This window comes from Balaenoptera acutorostrata, chromosome 4, assembly GCF_949987535.1.
Source record: "Balaenoptera acutorostrata chromosome 4, mBalAcu1.1, whole genome shotgun sequence".
Lineage (NCBI taxonomy): Eukaryota > Metazoa > Chordata > Mammalia > Artiodactyla > Balaenopteridae > Balaenoptera > Balaenoptera acutorostrata.
In genome coordinates, this window is record NC_080067.1 from 151,601,064 (window position 1) to 151,620,981 (window position 19,918).

At 49.2% G+C, this 19,918-nt stretch overlaps 2 protein-coding genes across 4 annotated transcripts in view; one reads left to right on the top strand and one right to left on the bottom strand.

The window, feature by feature from the left end:
• MCM3AP (minichromosome maintenance complex component 3 associated protein) overlaps positions 1–13,506 on the bottom strand; it is a 42,397-nt gene extending 28,891 nt beyond the window's left edge. The window contains exons 1-10 of one of the 2 annotated variants that reach the window (XM_057546121.1): positions 13,370–13,506; positions 11,188–12,516; positions 10,722–10,942; positions 8,463–8,541; positions 8,099–8,240; positions 6,804–6,994; positions 4,697–4,836; positions 3,095–3,292; positions 2,508–2,776; positions 786–948 (exon numbers count right to left, since the gene is read on the bottom strand). In XM_057546121.1, coding sequence (XP_057402104.1) covers positions 786–948; positions 2,508–2,776; positions 3,095–3,292; positions 4,697–4,836; positions 6,804–6,994; positions 8,099–8,240; positions 8,463–8,541; positions 10,722–10,942; positions 11,188–12,409 — 2,625 coding nt within the window. In that variant the 5' untranslated portion in view covers positions 12,410–12,516; positions 13,370–13,506. Of the gene's footprint in view, positions 1–785; positions 949–2,507; positions 2,777–3,094; positions 3,293–4,696; positions 4,837–6,803; positions 6,995–8,098; positions 8,241–8,462; positions 8,542–10,721; positions 10,943–11,187; positions 12,517–13,278 lie in introns of both variants that reach the window. The other variant, XM_057546120.1, reaches the window with a different exon arrangement.
• Positions 13,398–17,955, top strand: YBEY (ybeY metalloendoribonuclease). 2 transcript variants are annotated; one of them, XM_057546123.1, is made up of 5 exons: positions 13,398–13,533; positions 13,865–14,095; positions 15,083–15,211; positions 16,471–16,539; positions 17,627–17,955. In XM_057546123.1, exons 2-5 carry the CDS (start codon positions 13,886–13,888, stop codon positions 17,711–17,713), a joined length of 495 nt encoding a protein of 164 aa, XP_057402106.1. In that variant the 5' UTR covers positions 13,398–13,533; positions 13,865–13,885; the 3' UTR covers positions 17,714–17,955. The 2 variants fall into 2 exon arrangements, with proteins under 2 accessions (XP_057402106.1, XP_007172698.2); XM_007172636.3 differs by lacking the exon at positions 13,398–13,533 and adding an exon at positions 13,614–13,750.
• Positions 17,956–19,918: the final 1,963 nt, after the last annotated feature.

The following is a 19,918-nucleotide window of genomic DNA, read 5'->3' on the forward strand; positions in this document are numbered from 1 at the left end:
GAGGACTTGTGACCAAAGAAGAAAAATGACCTGGAGTCACAAAACCAGCCAGGCAGGTTCCCGAGATCTCCCAGGCAACCTCCTCTCCACCCAGCGGCCGCCAGGGGCTCCCAGCAAGGACTCCAGGTGGCATTCTCCCGGCATTCCCCCGCCCCCCGCCCCCCCCCCCCCCCCCCCCCCCCCCCGCCCGCCCGCAGCTACAGGACAGCACAGGGGCGTGCTGTGTGAGGTGGGCGTGCAGGCTGCTCTATTATCGTCCCCAAGTGCTTCAGAAGGTGAAGACCTGACTCTGGAAATCTGAGACCAGGAGTTCACACTCTATGCAAATCCTGAGGTAAGAGACTGGTCTTGCCCTGTCTTTGTAACCCCAGTGCAACAAAGAAAAGGCACTTTAGATATTTACCGAAATGAATTTAGCAACATCAAGCTCACTCTAAAAATGAAGACTGATAACACTAATAAGTTCTAGGTTAGGGGTTTGTGCATGCAGTTTGCTTTTTGGCTTCTCTGTTTCCATGGAAGATGATAGTTCTGAACGCAAGTTATCATTCTGAAGAGATTTCTCTCATCTGAGCCAGAAGAAGAGTATTTCCCACCGCACAGCCTTTCCACCGGTGATCAATGGTGCCAACCCCATAGACAGGCAACAGCAGTGTCCCCTCAGGGGCGGCTGCGCAAGACTTAGCCCAGGACCCGCTGAGATGCTCCTGTCACAAAGAAGCTCTTAAATGTCACAAGTAGCAACCAGCTTTCGTCAATTCTGCAAGTACAGTGTCAGTACTCACCTGATTAAAGTAACAATGCAGAAGACAAGCGTTCAGATAAGAAGCTGATAGGACCAGTTTGAAAAATCGCACAAAATTATTACTGTTCAATGCAGCAAAAGCCTGAACAGCGAATTTCACCTCAGAGGAGTTTCTAACGGCAGGATGGAACTGCTGCACTTCTCTGTTAATTAAAGGAGATGAAAAGGGTTAGAATTTGATCTTTAATTAGACAAAATTTCCATGAAAATAGGTCTGACAATAAAACAGATTTCAACTATACTGAAAAAGAAGGTCTTGATATGGTCACACGTGCCAATATGTTCATGGTTTACCAATGTCAAAGCCACCACTCTTGGGCTGGATTGGTAACAAAGATTTTCTTTAAAAACATGATGAATGATAAAGTAAACAAATTGAAGCAATAATTTAAGAATGATTTTCAAAGAGTTACTTTAATGCCAACTGACTGCCAGCTGTGTTTGAAGATGTTGTCTAAGAAACAAAGTTTAACTTTGTTTTGTTTATAAATAAACTGATTTGGGGACTTCCCTGATGGTCCAGTGGTTAGGAGTCTGTGCACTCTCTGCTGAGGGCCCAGGTTCCATCCCTCGTCGGGGAACTAAGATCCCACAAGCCGTGCAGTGTGGCCAAAAAAAAAAAAATTATTAATTATTCAAGAATTACTCAAGATAGGGGACAAATGCCCATCATATACGAAAAGACTACACAGCCATTTTCCCTAACTAGTTTATCTCCAAGGCTTAATTTAAAATCAATCACACATCTAGATATTCTGCAAGCTGAAAAAGAGTTTCAGCATAAATAAGGGAAACTTGGGATCCAGTTTACCAACAACAGGAATGGAAGGCTAGTGGACTCTAACATATTTCTCATGTAAATGTCTACAGATAGATCAGGGCAAGGTTTAAAATTCATCCTTAGTATCCCACCCTTAGGGCTTCCCTGGTGGCTCAGTGGTTAAGAATCCACCTGCCAATGCAGGAGACACAGGTTCAAGCCCTGGTCCGGGAAGATCCCACATGCCGCAGAGCAACTAAGCCCGTGTGCCACAACTACTGAGCCCGCGTGCCACAATTACTGAAGCCCATGCGCCTAGAGCCTGTGCTCCACAACAAGAGAAGCCACTACAGTGAGAAGCCCGCGCACCACAATGAAGAGTAGCCCCCGCTCGCTACAACTAGAGGAAGCCCGGGTGCAGCAACGAAGACCCAATGCAGCCAAAAATAAATTTTAAAAAAATTAAATAAATTTTTAAAAAAAGAAAAAAAAAGTCCCACCCTTAGCATTTCTGTTTCACACGATTTTTTCCTCTCCTATGACTCAGACCTTTGACGAGGTTTGTGTGCACACGTATACGAGGAAACACGCTGACAGCTCTGACGGGGACCCTGAGCTTCCCCGTCCTAGTTCACTCGCCTCTTCTGCTCATACAGCAGACTCCTGCCTCGTGCTCTCCCACTGACAAGGAGAAGCCGTGCTCAGGAAGGGCCTGGGGCCCGCTCTGGACGCCCTGGCGCCGGCAGGCAGCCCCAGCCTCCTGCTCCCAGCGGCTCAGCTCCAGGGGCTGCACAGCTGAGCCCAGCTTTCCCACAGACGTCCCAGTGTGCAACACCAGAGAAAACTCAGTGCTCCCAGAACCGCTAATCCTAAGTGCTCTCTTCCTGGTTAAACCCTGCCTTTCCCTATGGCTTAGGCTGGCTTCTGAACTGGGAAGTTCACCTTAGGATGTCCCCCTTGTTGAGACTGAGCAGAACGTTGTAGCCCTGGAACTCTGCTTCACTGGCACAGAACACGCCCTTGTTTCTCAGGTCTTGGTACATTTCCTTCAGACTCTGAAGGCACTTGGTCATGTTCTCATTGTTGATCTTGGCGTCAAAGGAGGACATGGGCTCCTCACACATGAAGTGAGCACAGTGGATGTGAAACCGGGTGCACTTCTCAATCAGAGACACCGTCACTGGGTCGCACAGGTGCTGCTGCGTGATGTCCTGGACACGAGTGAGGCGGAAAATTACACACGCGCATGCGCTGTACGCACACACGCACACACACCTTACATACACGTTTCTCGTACACACACAGATCTCATTAACATATTCCCATACATAAGAATCAACTATTAGAAAAATCATGCTTATTACCTGAATTTCTCAGATTTCAATTTGAAACAAAGCCCATGAAGTACATTTTAACAGGACTTTGTAATGATTTTAAGTAACAGTGTATTTTTTGTTACAGATGAAATGTAACTGAGTAAAATGACAAGAACTCTCACTTTCACTCTGGACTTGACAAGTGGCCGATACCTTCCGTATGCCCCGCGTGCGGTTCCACACGAAGTCGTACCAGTCCCGCAGGCTGCCCTCCTTCTGGTCCATGACCTGGGTCACCAGGTAGTCCATGGTCCTGCTGAGCACCGCCGACGGGCGCAGCTCGTGCGGCAGGGGCTCCTCCTGGTCTGCTGAGGAGCGGCTGTACTCCTTCACGGCTGCCGCGTGGTCCACCTGAGGGCGGGGAACAGGGGTGAGCGGCTGGGTGGCAAGCGCTAGGCCAGCCTCCCAGCTGCTGTGCCCGAAAATGGGGACAATCACACATACACACTTAAATAAGGTCAATACTACAGGATACAATTTTAAAGCGTAAAATTTCTCTTTGAAGGTAACAAAATTCAAAGACAAAATAGAGAAACTTGTTTTTGGCAAACATGACAAGAAGTGAAGATAAGAGGCTATCCCATCAACACACACAGGAATTTTAGTGAAGACACACCTGCTTGGCTCCAAGCACAGAGGTGTGACAGGTAAAGGACGTTAAAGATTCTAAAAGGTCTCAGCCACGCTCAAACACCAGATTAAGTCTACACGGACCAGAAACGGAACCGGCAGTGAGGAGGGCGAGGAGGGGCAGGGGAGCAGCAGGGCCTCAGAAGGCCCTCAAGAGTCTGGAGCTGCATCTTCCAGCTGCAAGAAGAGGCTGAAGAGGTGCGGCCAAGGGCGGAGCAGAGTCGCCCGTTAAGCCCAGGCCCTGGGCACCGGCTGTGAGCTGTCACCACCGTCTCCTGGGGCAGGAGCGCTGGGCCTTTGCCTTGACAACTGCTGCCTAGCTGGGGACCCTGAGTCAGGCGAAGGCCGCTGTGTGAAACCACCGGCCAGGAAGGGAGCAGAAGCCCGCAAGCAAAATTAACAGAGAGCAAAAGAATCTAAAATGGTGGAGATTTCTGGGGAAACAATTGGGAACGTGCACTGACACATATTCAGGAACCTTAAGAAAGGTCACACATCTGATACAGCACTTCATGCGTAGGATCCATCAGAAGGAAGGAAGCTGAATACCTCAGAGGCATTACACACAGCATGCCCAACAGAATTCTTAATAACACTGAAAAATCAGAAACAGCCTAATGATTGCAAAATGGGGAGTTTGGACAGAGCTACATAATCAAATAATATGCCTACATTCAAAATTTTGAAGGCTTATAAAGAGTTTACCATAACAAAAGAAAATGCTCATGATAAAATTTTAAGTGAAAAAGATTCATACAAAATCATACCTAGAGCATCCTCTCAAATGCACAAAATATAAACATAAAAAAGGACAGGAATAAAACTGGGAAAAGAAAAAATAGGAAAATTTTTTTTAAATTTATGAAACAAATCTGTATCTATTTCTTTAGGGAACCATGTGGTCCAGTCACCTTATGCAAGACTGCTTCCTACACACCTCACAATGCAGACAATGGAACACGACTGTTCATAGCACATCCCCACTGCCCTCTAGAAAAGTAAACACCAGACCAAATATGTACAGAAAGGACCAGTGCAGCCTTCCCTCCCCTGCACACGCCCCTCCACCCCAGTGATTAGTACGGACAGCAGCCTGGAGAGCACCCTGGGGGCGTGGCACTCTACCTGGTCAGTGCCGGGGACCACTTCAAACACACTAAGCTGGCTCCGGGTCTCCCGCATGTATCGCTCCTTCTCGGGACACATATCTGGGCACGTCCCAACAAAAGTCCTTGCTTTGTCCAGGTCGGTCCTTTTCACCCGAGCTGAAGGCGTCAAGTAAAAAGAACGCACCACACAGTTACTAGGAAGCCAGAGAAGTGCACTTTCATAATGATAAAAGGAGAAATAAAAATAAGCATCAAACTGCAAAGGAAAAGAAAGAAATTTTAAAAGCACTGGGCCTTAGAGAAAGGAAAGCACAGCCTACCACACCACGTGACAGGCCATCGAGGCCCATGAAGACCCTCCAGAGCTTCTCCCCTTTCCAGATGGGTCTCCTATAATGACCTCAGTGACACACAATCATGCTGCAGTATTTTTGTTAAAAGGATCAATTTGTTAAATGAAAATATTCAAAATTTGCCAGTATTCTAAAACTCTCAGTATTTCATCATGTTTTTAGTATAACAGGAATCACATAATGGAAGTTAGCTGGGTCCTGACCTAAATAAACCACTATGATGACCCACAGAATTAAATAGTTAACAAAAGTATCCTTCAAATGAAATGGAAGGCAACCTAAAATTTAAAACATTCACATCTTATTTTTATTTTTAAAAATTCCAATATCTAGTAATAACTTTTTTTTGGAATACAACAATCACACGTCAATGACATAACATATGATGGCAGGTTTTACTACCGTGTTAAGGAGACACTGTGATTATTCCCTTACAGCCTCTCCACAGAGGAAAATCCTACAGGTTAAACTTACTTTTGAAAAAACTTTGCAAAGAAGGGTACACGTGCTGTTTTATTTTTGGTCACTGCACATACTGCTTAGTGTTAATAGGACACTTGCTTTTTAAGTAGGTTTTAAATACATTCGTGTGGTTCAACATTCCAAAGGTGTAACAATGTCCAAGATTGGACGCCCCCCGCCCCTTGCTCCCCCGTCCTGACCATCAGCGTGAGCGATCCTTTCTCACCTCCATGACTTTTACACACACGTAAGCAAGTATGCTTACGTATTTACGGACACACACACACTTCCCCCTTTTCTGTACACAACTGGTAGACATTTCCCACGCCCTGCTTTTTCCACTTCACAATAAATACTGATCATTTTTCCATAAAGAATCCCCAGTCTTCTTTCAGGCTATTTAGAATCCCACTGTATGGACAGTCAGTTTCCAATCTCTGTCATCACAAACAACCTTGTGAGTGAATCGCACACACGTGGGGCAGTCTGTGGGACGCACTCCTGGAAGTGGAATTCTGGGTCAAAGGCGTGAGTGTCCCCAAGCCTGAAGACACTGCCAACTTGTCTCCTCTGGAGCAGCCTGCACAAGGACGCAGCGCTGGGGCCCGATGGGGACATGCCGCCCTAGCGGGTGTGGTTTGCGTCTCTCAATCTCTTGATGCTGCGTGACTGACCGAGAGCATCTGCATCTTTCCATTTCTATTTTCCATGTTTAAGAGCCAACTCTTTTTTTTTTTTCGGCCACACCGAGCAGCTTGCGGGATCTTAGTTCCCCGACCAGGGATCGAACCCAGGCCCTCGGCAGTGAAAGCAGCGAGTCCTAACCACTGGACCACCAGGGAACTCCCAACAGCTCTTGACACTTCCTTTTCTGAACCTCTCAGACCTTACTCATTTTTCTACTGGATTTGGTGTTTTTCATACTGACTCTACAGGACTTTCTGTATCTGGGAAATCAGCCCTTTGTCTATGATGAGCTACAGATTTTTCCCCTGGACTGATATCTTTTGTAGTTTTATTTGTGGTGATTTCTGTTAAATAGGAAGTTGTAATTTTTTTAATGTGTGCTTTGTCAATATCTAAAAACTGCCCTTTTAAATTATTTAATCTAGCGTGGATCAATGGTTGGCTTTCTTCCGAAAATAAAATTACATTACAAACACATCTGCACTATTCACTGCCTCAGGAGACTAGAAAGCAATAGAGATCATACGTGCAGACTCAACGGCAGTGGAGCCCACAGACGGAGGTCACCCCTTCCCTCATGACTCCCGAGAAGACCGCCTCAGCCGAGACGCAGCCCCATACCTTGCCGCATGACTCTGTCCCTCTGGTCAAGCAGGCGGTACTTCTCCTCGGATGTCTCAGCCACGGTACCTATCAGGGCACTGAGAGACGACACACACGGCCCAAGACCCTCGGAGCCCTCGGAGCCCTCGTCAAACGGGTCTCCCTCAAATTGAGGGGGCTTCAGAAGACTCGGCTTCTTCACTGGAGAGCTACAGGGAAGATGACATGCTAAGAGCTGTGTGTCCATCAGGCATTCGGATCATTTCCACATCCGAACACTTCCCTTATCCTCCAAGATACCCTGCTCCTCTACAGCTGGGAAGCCCAGCGCTGAAGACAGGCGGCCTTGACGACGCTGGCGATGACCGTGAAGGCATTACTCATACTGCGCATAGTTCGTGTTCTTCAAAAGTGAGATGCGCCCATTTAAACAGCTGAAATGAACGACCTGTAGATTTCTATCTCAAAGAAATGAAACTAAGAGTGCAATAAAAGAACGTTTTAACACCATGAGGAAATACCATGCCTACACGTTTTCATACACAGCTCCCCTTCAGTAGAAGCATGTACTGAAAAGAACCGGGCATTCTCTGTCAGCTTCCCCATTTTCTAGCTGGCTTTCAACATTCCATGAACTTGAATGTCAAAGAAGATGTAAGGAATGGAAAACACAAAAGCAAATCCGCAACTAAACTGTTGACTGCAAAACGTGAGGAAAACTATATTGACCAAAATGTGCAAAACGTGAGGAAAACTATACATTGACCAAAATATGTGAAGAAGGATTGAACAGAAGCAGGCCTGATGTGAAAAGGAAGGTGAGGTCACACAGGAGTCTGAGGCCACGAGCCAAGGGGAGGGAGGGAGGGAGGAGCCTTTGGGAACAGAGGTTCCACACACACAGGGAGGTCTCTGAAGTGCACACTGAGTGCCAGACCTGGCCTGAGAGCTGTGCACACGGCTGCACAGTTATAACGATTATTAGGAACACGTGGTTTACAGCCAATTACACGTTTTAAGGGGAAAAGTGATTGCCTATACATGTATACATCAGACGGGCTGCAAGACAGCAACTGCGTGGGCTGTGGGACTGAGGGAGTTGAGGGGCCCGGGCCTCTTCAGGGCCACCTCCCTCTTCTCCTTCCGCAGGCCCTCTTCCCATCCTTCAGCCCCTACTTAGGTGTCAGCATATCACCCACTTCCCTTTCATGCTCTGTCATGATGGCTATGAAATCCCTCCTGTTTAGTGATAGTAGAAGTCACAGAACCCACTTGCCCTGTAAAACACAGGCATTCAGAAGGACCAGCCACACCTTTTATTCAGGCTGCCGGCTGCAGCCCTGGCCACGGGCTTGCCAAGAGGGGAGTGCTGAAAAGGTGTGTCCTCGGTGCCCGGGCCAGCGTCACCGTCACCTGGTTGCTTCTCCTTGAGGGAAAAGGGTTTCTTGTTGGGACCTGAGGACACAAGAGTCAGAACAGAGTTTATGATATCACAAGTCACTCGACACTGGACTTTACATTTTCTTGAAAAAGTAATATTGTAATTGTGACAGGATGTTACAAAGGATCCCAAGGAAATATTACAAGGCAACCCCACCCCACCCCCACCCCACTCAAAGCTCGAAGGCCTTGCACACAAAGCAGCAGAGACTGTGCAAAGATCAACTGAAAACTCACCTGTTTTTTTCTTGTGCCAGAAGATGGCCACATCCTTATGCAAACCTTTCCCCTTCTTCCTAGCTAGGGCTGCAGATGCCTGGAAAACAGTCCACAACACAAAGTACGAGGACATCAGGAGGCCAAAGGAAATGAAGCTCTCAAATGCAATTAGCAGAATTCTATACGGCGGAGCTACGCCTCTGCCAGCCGCACGTTCTGACCACACCATCCGCCTTCAGCCGCGGCAGCCACAGCCCTCACCTGCCTTGCCTACCTCACAAGCACGTATTTGCCCTTCTCCTTTTTGAAATTAATCACTTTACTGTGATAGAACCCATAAACTTGGCCTTACTGGCATTTGGTGAGATGAGTCTCACCAGCTGACTTCCTGTACGGGAACAGAAAGACTGCCAAGTCACTTAAACCCAAAAGGAAGCTGCAGAATGACACACATGGGGTACAATTTATCATAAAATATACATACACAAAACCAACTATATGTTAGTATACATATAGATGTACCTATGAAAACATTTAGGAAAACACTCACCACGCTAGATAATGGTGCTTGCTCTAACAGGAGAGATGGGGGTGATGAAGGACCTCAACTTTCCATTATCAATGAACTGCTTACAATGACAATGTATTTATATATTTTATTTTTTAATGTATTTTTTTAGGGTTCAGCTGGAAAAAAAGCACATTGCAATAGCTAGAAAATAACTTTAAAAAAATGAGGATTGCTGTATGACCCAGCAATTCCACTCCTAAGTATATACCCAACAGAATTGAAAGCAGGGTCTTGAGGAGATATTTGCACACCATATTCATGGCGGCATTATTCACAATACACAAAAGGTGGAAACAACCCACATCCACGGACAGATGAATAGATAAACAAAATGTGGTAACACCCATACAATGGAATAAAGGAATGAAATATAACCACATTAATGAACCTTGAAGACATTATGCTAACTGAAGTAAGCCAGACACAAAAGGACAAATATTGCATGATTCCACTTATCCAAAGTATCTAGAACAGGCAAATTCATAGAGCTAAAAAGTAGATGAGAGGCTTAATGGTTACAGAGTTTCTGTTTGAGAAGATGAAAAAGTTCTGGAACTAGATACTGTGATGGCTGTATAACATTGTGAATGTAATTAATGCTGCTAAATTAAAAAAAAATCAACAGAAGAGAATAAATAGCAAAACCCCTAAAACTGCACATATATTTTGGCACAGAACTTCCACTCTCAGGAATTTAAACAAAAGATATATTCAGAAATATATGCACAAAAATGTCCACAAACAGAAAGTTAGCCAAGTAGGTAAACAGGATAGAATGCCATGTAGCACTTAAGAACCCCATTCTCATCTACACCGTTCATGGATTTCAGAAGCTACTAAAGATCACCACATGAAGAGGTTACCAAATGGTGTATGTGGTTGTGATCCCATTTGTGTAAAAACAATGTGACTATAAATTTACAAAGACGTCTACCATAATCTTCATAGTTGATATCTTAGAGGATAGAACTATGGGTGATTTTGTGCCCCCTGCCATAGGACTTTCTGGTTTTTTTCCCTATGTTGACAGGTAATACTTCTATCATTTAAAAAAGTATGAAAACATGCTTTCTAAATTTTTATAGAACGTAATTTTTCCCCACAAGGATATTCAGAAAAAATAACAAAATATATAAAGCTACATAATGTGAGTAGCTCATGTAAGTGTACACCCTACAACCAATGTGTTATGTGTATATATGCATATACACAAATTTAAAGTCAAGGTATATAAACGATTAACAGCAGTTCTCTCTGGAGGATGGGATTACAAGAAGATTTTACCTTTTCTGTATTGTTCTGAATGTTTACAGTCATCATGTACTATGACCACATAAAACAAAATCAAAAACAAAACAAGAAAACTCAAGTCTGACAAAGTGCTATGTGGTTACAGGGACACTCCCATGTGCTTTAGAGAAATCTGACTTCGCGGGAATCATTCACCCAGCATTTCTAGAACACTGCATTCAGTGGGGACTGCAAGCTTTCCACAAATGACTCTAATTTATGAAATAAATAGTGCTATTCCAGTCTAAGTTAAGACATTAGAGTACTTTTCTAAATTCTAGCAAGCAAATAACTGATAGATTTTAAAAAACAGGTTTTTTGTTTTTTTTTTTTTAAAAAAACAGGTTTTAAAGTGACAAAGTTCACTCTAACTTTGCCACTTTTTTCACTCACATGAACTTTGTCGGAGTACTCACATGATCAAAAAAATACACCACTGCAAGCTTTTTGCTGCGCCTGGTATAGACGTGCTGCACTTTAGCAATTCTGCCAAAGTGGTTCTCCAGAGTGGTTCTGTCATTGAGATAGTCAGGGATGTTCTTGCACTGGATCGCTGTGACTTCAGGAGATAAGCCCCCAAGACTGTCTGTGCTCTCACTTCTTTTACTCTGACGGCCAGGAGTTCCTCGTAGAGAATCTAGGGGATCAGAGAACGGGCACAGATGTGTATCAGATGCAATGTTTTCAAACAACAGGAGGCATCAACCAGGTAAGAGCAAAGGAAATTTTCATGGATGTAAGACCTGCTCTGAGATCCTATGGTATGTTAGGATCCCTAATGTTTACAGGGGGTTTACTACGAAATTCAAACTAACACCCAGGGAAATTTACCAAGAACTTGCCAGCAGGATTTACTGTATTTTGTACATTTTTAGAGCGCACCTTCTTTTTTATCTCTACTTTCAGTTTCTTCCTCTTTATTCACACCTGGAAGCCGGGAAGGTGCCAGGACAGACTGACTGCCTCCTGGGACGGCCAAGTGGTCATTTTCCCCAGACTCAGCACAGCCAGTTTCCTTTTTAGATTCCTTGTTGCCCAGACGACCTACTTCTTTATTGCTTTTGAAGACATCCTGTATTGTCCGACCGAACAAAGTGCCTCCCCGGGGTCGATTCAAGCGGACGGGTCGTTTATCTGGAGGATGATCGCCCCTCAACAGAGGGTCCAAATCTTCTGCCGCATCGTGACCGTGCCTCCTTGGGGACCGATCCTGGTCCTCCTTCCTTTTCAGTCCTTTCATGAGGCTGGGAAGTGGCTCCATTTGGGAAACAGCTTCTTCGCATCCTTGTCTGACGCCTGTTTTGCTAACTGGGAAGGGTTCACCCAAGGACCCTGAAGAAGATATGGGGAAGCTAGTAAAGCCACTATTAGAACTTCCAAATAGTGATTTTGGGCCTCTCTTCTCTTCCTCCACATTTTGACTTGACAAAGCAGGAGTAAAGGCAGATGATGATGAATTATTATTACCTGGTTTTGAAAAGGTAAAATCTGAATTGGTGGCTGAACTACTTGTCACCTGAGAAAAACAAAATGGGGCCAGTCCCCCAGGTCCACTACTGACTGGGTGGGAAAATGTAAAAAATCCGGAAGTAATTTGGTTCTGTGTTTTTGCTGGCTCGGATTCAGCCCCCAATATTGGTCTGAACACTGAATTTTCCAGAGGTTTAAAGCTAAATTCTGTTTTCCCAAAACCAGAGCTTGCTATTTCTCCAGTCTCTGGTCCAAAAGTAGAAGTACTTGGGAATGCTCCAAGGTTGGGTGATTTAAAACTAAATCCTGGGTTTCCAGACACAGATGAACTTGAAGGCCCAGAGGTAGCTACAAAGGCCGGAATGTGTTCAAGTCCAGAAAAGAGTCCAACATTTGAGGTTTGGGAGAATCCTAATGTTTGCACTGAAGAGGAAGGACTTTGTCCAGAAGATGCTGGAAAGCTGGACACCTGTGAAAATCCTGAGCTCTTCCCAGATAATGTATTGTTTTGTCCAAAAAGAGAGGGCTGACCAAACCGAAATGGTGGCTTAGCTTGAAACGTCCCTATGGAACTACTGGAAGATGGTGGAAAAGCACTAGGCTGCTGCCCACTGAAAGGATTAGCTGGATTCATCTTCTGATCCAATTATTGGAAGGTAATAAATAAAACGCACAGAAAAACAGTCCCCTTCCTCAAACGATCTGTTCAGCTAGGGAGCTCCCCCTCATCTTCACAATAAGCTGAAAGACAAAAATTCAGACCATCACAGCTATGTAGTGCTGGAAGACCAAGAAAACAATTTTTAATCACATGTCAGGTAAAGCAAAGGGCTAAGTATTCTTATTTTCTGAGAGCCAACTGGTGGGGTTGTTTTGTTTTGGTTTGGTTTGGTTTTGAGTGCGGGGTAGAAGTTGGTACAAATAAATTACTTTGTTACGGAGCTTTAAAGCATGATCGCTTAAAACTAAAAACAAAAATTCAAAACATTTTACTGAATCGGTAAATTCACGGAAAACCTCAAATAGCAATATGAAAATACAAGCCGTTACTCTTTTCAACTTAAAGACAGGAGGTTTCTGACGTCTTTCAATCTCAACAGCCAGAATTAGAATGCAACACTATTAGAACATTAGTGTTTCAGTGTTTCCTCCCGTCTAATTTTTCTCGCAGTAACCAGAGCACCAAATACTCTTTACAGACAAATAATTTGCGTTTTTACACGCGGGCGATTACTCCCAGGAGCTGCCTTGAAGAACAAGAGTGCTCATGCAGAGAGGCTGCCCCACCCCAGACCGCCGCGGGACAGGGGCACCGGCGCAGCGCAATCCAAACCTCGGGCGGCGCGGTGGCTGGCCCCGCACCCGCTGTGTTCCCCCCCGCGCCCGCAGTGTCCTCCCGGCGCCCCTGGCCCCGCGCCCCCGGCCCCCACTCCGTCAGCGACACGGGCGCGGCGGCGGGAAAGGGGGAGACCTCCGCCCGCCCGGGCCCCACGCCGCGCTCACCGTCCGGCTCAGGGACGCCGCCGCCCGCCGTCCCAAGGCCCCTTGGCGCCGAGCCGGAGCCGCACGCAAAGACCGCGGCAGCCAGACTCACCGCTTCACTGCGCGCAGCGAAAGAAAGCTAGGCGGCCCCACTTCCGGCCCGTCCCGCGCCTGGGGCCCGACGCGCTCGGGTTCCGCTCTCTGGCCGGGCGGCGGCGGCGGCGGCGGAGCTTCCGGTACGCGGCGTCCAGGCCCGGCCCAGCCGGCTTCCGCCCGGTAAGTTCCTCCTCCCCAAAGAGGGGTGGCGGGTGTTCCCCGCGGGCGGCCCGGAGCCGACGGGGCGCCCCCGCCCCGCCCCCACCCGCACCCCTTCACCGTTGGGCCCTTCCTCCCCGCCGCCCCGGTTTCCTAGTGGCTGTTGACGTCTGTCTGGCGCGCCTGACTCCACGGCCTGTTAACGTCCTTCCGTGTTATGGCTTCCTTGTAGTGAAAGGCACATTCCATGACGTTTTTCCACGAATTCCACCAAACAAGATGAATTGAGTGTGTGTGCGCGGGGGTTCCTACAGAACTTAGGATGGCTTTCTGATTTGTCTGCCTTTTCTAGGGCGCGGTAGCTCCGGCCGCGATGAGCTTGGTGCTGAGGAACCTGCAGCGGGCGGTGCCCCTGAGGCGGGCGCGGCTCCGCGAGAAGGTGCAGGCGGCGCGGAGAGCCCTGGGGGTGCAGCGCTTCGACCTGGGGGTCGTCTGTGTCGACAACAGAAAGATTCAGCAGATTAACAGAATCTACAGAGACAAAAATACCCCAACCGATGTGCTTTCCTTTCCATTTCACGAGGTAAAAGCTGTTTTCCTGTTCCTGTCTGGCCTGCCTTCCTCTGTAAATCCCTGTTAATTATACCACAGACATGATTTTAAGTTTTACTTTGAAAAATTTCAAATACACATACCGTGTGACCATCCCCTATTGATCAGATCCTGTCGCTGGAGGAGGGGAGGTGATTGCCCCCCCTGACCCCGCGTTCTGTACCAGTGAATTAAAGAGAAAGTGCTTCTGCAGTTTTAAGTGTGATTCAATAAGGCATATGTATGGATTGAAAACTCTTAATAACTCTGAGAATAAAAGGACAGAATTGGGTGAATATTTTAAACAAATATGTGACATGTATCAGGTCACTGCCTACGTTATGTGAATGATCCACGCGAAGCTCCCCACACTGTTAGTAGCAGCGTAAATTGGGGCAGCCCTTTTGGAAGGCAGTCTGGCAGTTTACTTGAAGTCAATCTTGATTACTGTTTAACCCACTAGTGTCACACCCAAGGAAATAAGTGGAAAGAAAATAAAATGTTCACTGTGTAGTATAAAACTGTATTAAAGTATCCACTTATCATTTTCCCTGATAGGAAGTAAAAATATTAACACCCGAAGTATCAAGCCATAGGTGACTGGCTTAGTGTGAACAGGCCTCAACTGAATGGACTGGTCTTTATGGTCTTCATGTGGGAAAATGAGAAAGATTATTTGTTTAGGACAAAACAACAACTGGAAAAAACAGAAATGTAAGCTTGTATCGATGTGGTGATTTAGCTCCTTGGAAGTTAGGGAGCTGGGTGGTTGTGCCTTAGGAAGGAGGAAAGAAATGGAAGGTTCATTTGACAGGGTGGGAACATCTTCAGTCAGTCGTGTGTAGCGTCTCTGCCACGGTTCCCGACTTGTCTGCCTTGGGACTAGTGACACAGGGTCTTTCGGGGTGAAATCTGTAGGCCTGTGGTCGGTTAGTGTTCTGAGGTCGTGTTCTCCAAATGTGTGTTTCCTCATTTTCAGAATCTGAAAGCAGGCGAAATTCCCCAGCCTGATTTTCCAGATGACTATAATTTAGGAGACATTTTCCTGGGAGTGGAGTATATCTTCCAGCACTGCCAAGAAAATGAAGATTACTATGATATCCTGACTGTAAGTGCTGAAATGACAGATCCTGATTGGCAAAGCAAAGGCTGATGTCCTCCATCCAGGCCGTGAGAAGAGGTGGAGGCGACACGGGCATACACACCATCGTCCTCATGTAGGACAGAGGTCACTGGGGCAGACCCACAGGCAGGGGCAGCACCCTCTCACCATCCCTCAGAGAGGAGAGCCTGGGCCGTGGGGTCTGCGTGCCCCGTGGCACCACTGGGTGAGGGGAGAGGACAGGGAGCAGCTATGTGTACAGCTGAGGAGACGGAGCCCCAAAAGTGGCCTTGTTCTTAGCTTTACCTCTGGAGATCAGCAGGCTGTGTTTAGCCAGCTCGGACCTGCTGCATGAGCTTCTTACTGAACTGCCCAAAGCAGGCAGGATTCTGGCCTCCAGGACCTTCAGATCTGTCTCCTCAGCTTGGTGTCACGCAGGGTGGTGGGAGTGTTCTGAAAAGCGGTGTGTGATTGAGTCATGTTTTAACGTTCCTGTGGATTCAATTGAGGTGTTTTCCTTTGGCCGAACAGCCACACCCTGAGTTATCATCTTGGGGGAGCCTAGTGCTTCCGAGGCTTGAAGCAGAGCGTAGAGCTTCCCAGCGAGACGCCCTGTGCTCAGGCGTCAGGGTGCTGCCAGGAGGAGGGTGTGCTTTCTCCCTGGGAGTTGGGGCAACTGCAGCATAGACAGGACTAGTCAGCACAGGTCTCAGCTCTGGGACCTCTGTGGCCAGCAGCTGTGCACCCCTGGGGGCTCTGGGCTGGGGGGCAGTTGTGGACCTCTTCCACTCCCCCACATCCCCTGAGGATTCTCTTACCCCCAGCGGAGGGCCAGCCCACACTCCTAGGGCCCTCATCCCCCGGCACAGGGCCAGGCCAAGCCACTGTCCTCCCAGCTGGTGCCCAGCTGCACGTTGGCACCTTCTAACAGCCCGGGGTAACTTCCCCCTTCCCCTGCCCTGGTCCTCCATGTCTCCACAGCTACCCACCCTTCTGCCCCTTCCCTACCCCACCCCAGAGGAGATCATGATCTTCACATCCTGCCACAGGGGCCAGGCCTACTGCTGCTCCCCAAACCCCACCCCTGTGACCTCACCACCTGCCCACAGCCCTGCCTGGGCCCAGAGGAGGCTTCCTAACCTCCCACCAGGCATCCACTGAGCTCTCCCTGACTTCCTCCTCCTCCTCCTCTTCCTCCTCCTCCTCCCTGGCTCGTGGCTTGGTCCTGACCACCCCCTGAGGCAGCTTCTTAATTGTTCTGACAGGTGACTGCCATCCACGGGCTCTGTCACCTGCTGGGCTTCACACACAGCACGGAGGCCGAGTGGCGGAAGGTAGGAGCCATCCCCTGTCCCCAGCACACACACAGGGGGCATTGCAGCCCGAGGCCCCGGGAACCGGGGCTGCACCACCTGCCCCTTGCAGTCAAGTATGAAAACCAAATGGAGAAATGCAGTGAAATAAAGAACTTATAATGCCTGCTTTATAAAAAAGACTCACAGTGTTTGTCTTACATATTGGACTCTCTAAATGCTGTTAACTGCGTTATTTATTCACTGTTGAAAGAAAGGTCTGAAGAGAGACACTACATTCTGTAAATTTTATAAAATTCAAATGGCTTAAAGTTAAAAAACCTTTACAAGAGACATTGGGATGGTACTTGTCAATGGAAACAGGATTTAGAGCGTGCAGGTGTCTGATCCAGACCTGTTGGGTAAAGTTCTGTCAGTTTGTCGCCTGGAAGGCTGCCCGTGTTTACTCTGTCTGTGAAGGTCTGTGTTGGTAGATGCACTGTATTGTGTTTTATTAACTCGAATTATATTCGTAATCAGACGGGTTCCCTGAACAGCATAGAAGAAAAGCATATTTTCCTTAACAAGGTAGTCTCCGGGCAGCGGGCCTCCCCCGGCCTTCCTAGGCTGCTGGGTCCACACCAGCCACCCCCTGGCTCCGCCTCGCCTCCCCCACCCCCAGCCCTGCTGTGGCCGCCTGGCTCCCCTCCTCAGCCTCGCGGCTTCCCGCCCGCCCGCAGCTTCCCACACGCCCGCCGGCAGCATCTCAGGGAAGCCTCCAGCGCGCTTCCCCCCCCCCCCACCCGCCCTGCCCTTTCCCCGGGGGGCCGTCCTCACACACCCCGCCGGGGCTTTCAGGGCCGGGCCACCCAGTCTGGCCCCTTCTCCTGCGACCCAGGCAGGCGCTCCTCTTCATCCACGAGACCACCGCCTCAGCGCCCGGCCCCAGCCCCCTGCTGGCTCCGGGGTTCACACGCCACCGGGCAGCACGTCGGTGCTCCCTGTGCACTGGGACCGCGGCCTGCCTTGGGCTGCGTGGGAGGCCCCGGGCCTCGGGGAGGGAACCCCAGGGCCCGAGGAGGCCAGGCCTCTGGGCCAATCTGGAGCTGTTTCCACCCCTTTCTTACAGATGTACCAGAAGGAGAAGCAGGCTCTCGAGGAGCTGAGCGGGCACACAGGGACCAGGCTGCAGCCCCTGAGCAGGGGCCTCTTCTGACCGAAGTGCCACAGTGTGGATGGGAAGTGGGTACCCCCCCGGGCCCCAGGGACCAGGGCTCCCCACGCTGAGGTCCCCGCTGGCCACTGCTGGCCTGCTGCACAAGTGCCAGCCCTAGCAGGCGCTGAATTCCACGAGTGGAACTTGCTTCTTAAAACACGAGAGAAATTTTCACTCATTTCTTTGTTCAGGACACAGTAGGTGTGTTATTTTCAGTGTTGTAAATAAAATAGTTGCAAGTGCTCAGGATGCAGAGGTGTGTCAGGGGCGTGTCAACCGCCTCCTCCCTGGGGCTCTGCCTTTGACAAAGAGGCATCTCCCACGTCTGCATCCCTGCAGGATAAATCAAGCAGCCCAGGTGGGCCTGCCCCCACTTCCCGTTGGAATCCTGCTGGATTCGGTCCCATCCAGCTCTCAGGAGCGCTGGGGCATGGAGCCTTTGCTTGGTGCCTCTGCAAGGTGAGGGACAAGGCTGACCCTCGAGGTGGCCGCAGGGCCAGGCCTACCCCCCGCAGGGGACCCTCAGCACGCCTCCTGCCATCACCCACCCCTACCCATCGGTCCCGGTCAGGCAGTTGCTCACAGACTGTGCTCGAGTCCTTGGTCGTGGCCCCGGCGTGGCAGAGCTCCGACTGCCATGTCCCATCCTCCTGTAGGAAACCCACCCTCCTATCAGTATGTCCTGCCGTGTGAATATGAAAATAAACCCAGGAGTTTACCCCAGAGCTTTATCCAGAGCTGTGCACAAGCTTCGGGCATCACGGGTGGGAGAAGATCTGGAAGGGGCGGGCGCCGAGCCACCCCGGGGCCTCCAAACACTGACCACAGTGCCACAGACCCTCCAAGGAGCTCTGAACTGGTCGTGGCAATAAAACAGAGCCTCTCGGAGACCCTGAAACCCCAAATACTATGATTTGAAGAATCTGGTTTCTCTCATAAATCGATTTCAGAAACATGAAAATGTGTTTCCCACTGGATTTGTGTCCTGAGCCTGGACTTTCCCTGGCTCTCGGGGACACGGGCCCTGTCACGTTCCTGAATCATTGGCCACATGACCTATTTGTCATCAGTTAAGCTTGTTCTCGGTTTAAAGTCTAACATGGCAAAGACCAAAGATAACCCCACAAAGCTCTTTGTTCCCCAGGCCTTTTTAAGGGACTGAAGGGGTCCTGAGACCCACTGGTCCTATCAGCGAGTATTCGGAGGTCTCCACCTGCCATTAGAGCTGACCCTCCAGAACCTCTGGTCATGTCCGGAACACAGGCAGGGTTTCTCCTGGGTATGGGCCTGAGCAGAATTGCTGGGAGCTGGAGGTGTGAGGTCCAGCTTTATAGGCTGATGCCTATGAGTGTTTCCCCAGGGCTGGATGATTTGTCCCTGCCGGCAGCCTGTAGTAGTGGCCCCCAGGTCCTGCTACCTGGTGTCAGGTACCGAGCAACCTGCGTGTGCTCTGACCCTCCACTTGGACGGTGTCCACATGTGCACCGTGGCTGTCCTGCGTTTCTCTTGTCACCAGTGACCCTCTCCATCGGCATCTCCTCCACCAGAAGGGTGACTGCTCAGGTCTTATTGCCCATTTTCTACTGGTTTTTCTTTTTTCTTGTTAATTCTGGGGTGTTTTTATATATGGTTGAAAACATGCCTTGAATTTTAGTACAGAATACGAGCAAGTGTTCTTCCGACCTGAATCTGAGAGAAGGCCGCCCCACGGTCTGTCAGCAGCCGTGCCGGCTGCGCGGCCTCTTGGTTCTATTTCATTCCGCTGGTCGTCCCTGCCCACCCTGCCCGGGCACGTGCTGTCACGTCCCAGAGCTTCCTGCAAACCCAGCATTGCCAGAGCAGGGCCCCTGCTCTGGGTGTTGCCGGCATCCCCAGCCCTTTACTGTCCTAGGTGTGTTCTAGATTCAGCTCCCAAGGCCGTGACGCCCCGGAGGCGCCGTGCCGGGTCCGCAGGCCGCCGAGCACGTGCAGTGCCTCTCGCTTCGTGTCCTCAACGTCTTGCTGAGGGGACCCCCGCCAGCAGCCCCGCCAGGGTACCAGGCACAGCTGGTAAAAGGCAGTTTTCTCACAACACTTGCCACTAACTGCCAGGAGCCAGTGCAGAGCCCACAAGTGGAGGGCTCAGACCCACAAGACTGCCCCCCACTCTAGACCAGGGGACCCACTGTCCAACGTCACCAGGAATCGGGTTCCCACAACCCCCGC

Coding starts and splice junctions, on each gene's coding strand:
- YBEY (XM_057546123.1), top strand. CDS start 13,886: ATGAGCTTGGTGCTGAGGAACCTGCAGCGGGCGGTGCCCCTGAGGCGG. Junction 14,096..15,082: donor TTTCCTTTCCATTTCACGAG/GTAAAAGCTGTT, acceptor CCTCATTTTCAG/AATCTGAAAGCAGGCGAAAT. Junction 15,212..16,470: donor ATTACTATGATATCCTGACT/GTAAGTGCTGAA, acceptor TTGTTCTGACAG/GTGACTGCCATCCACGGGCT.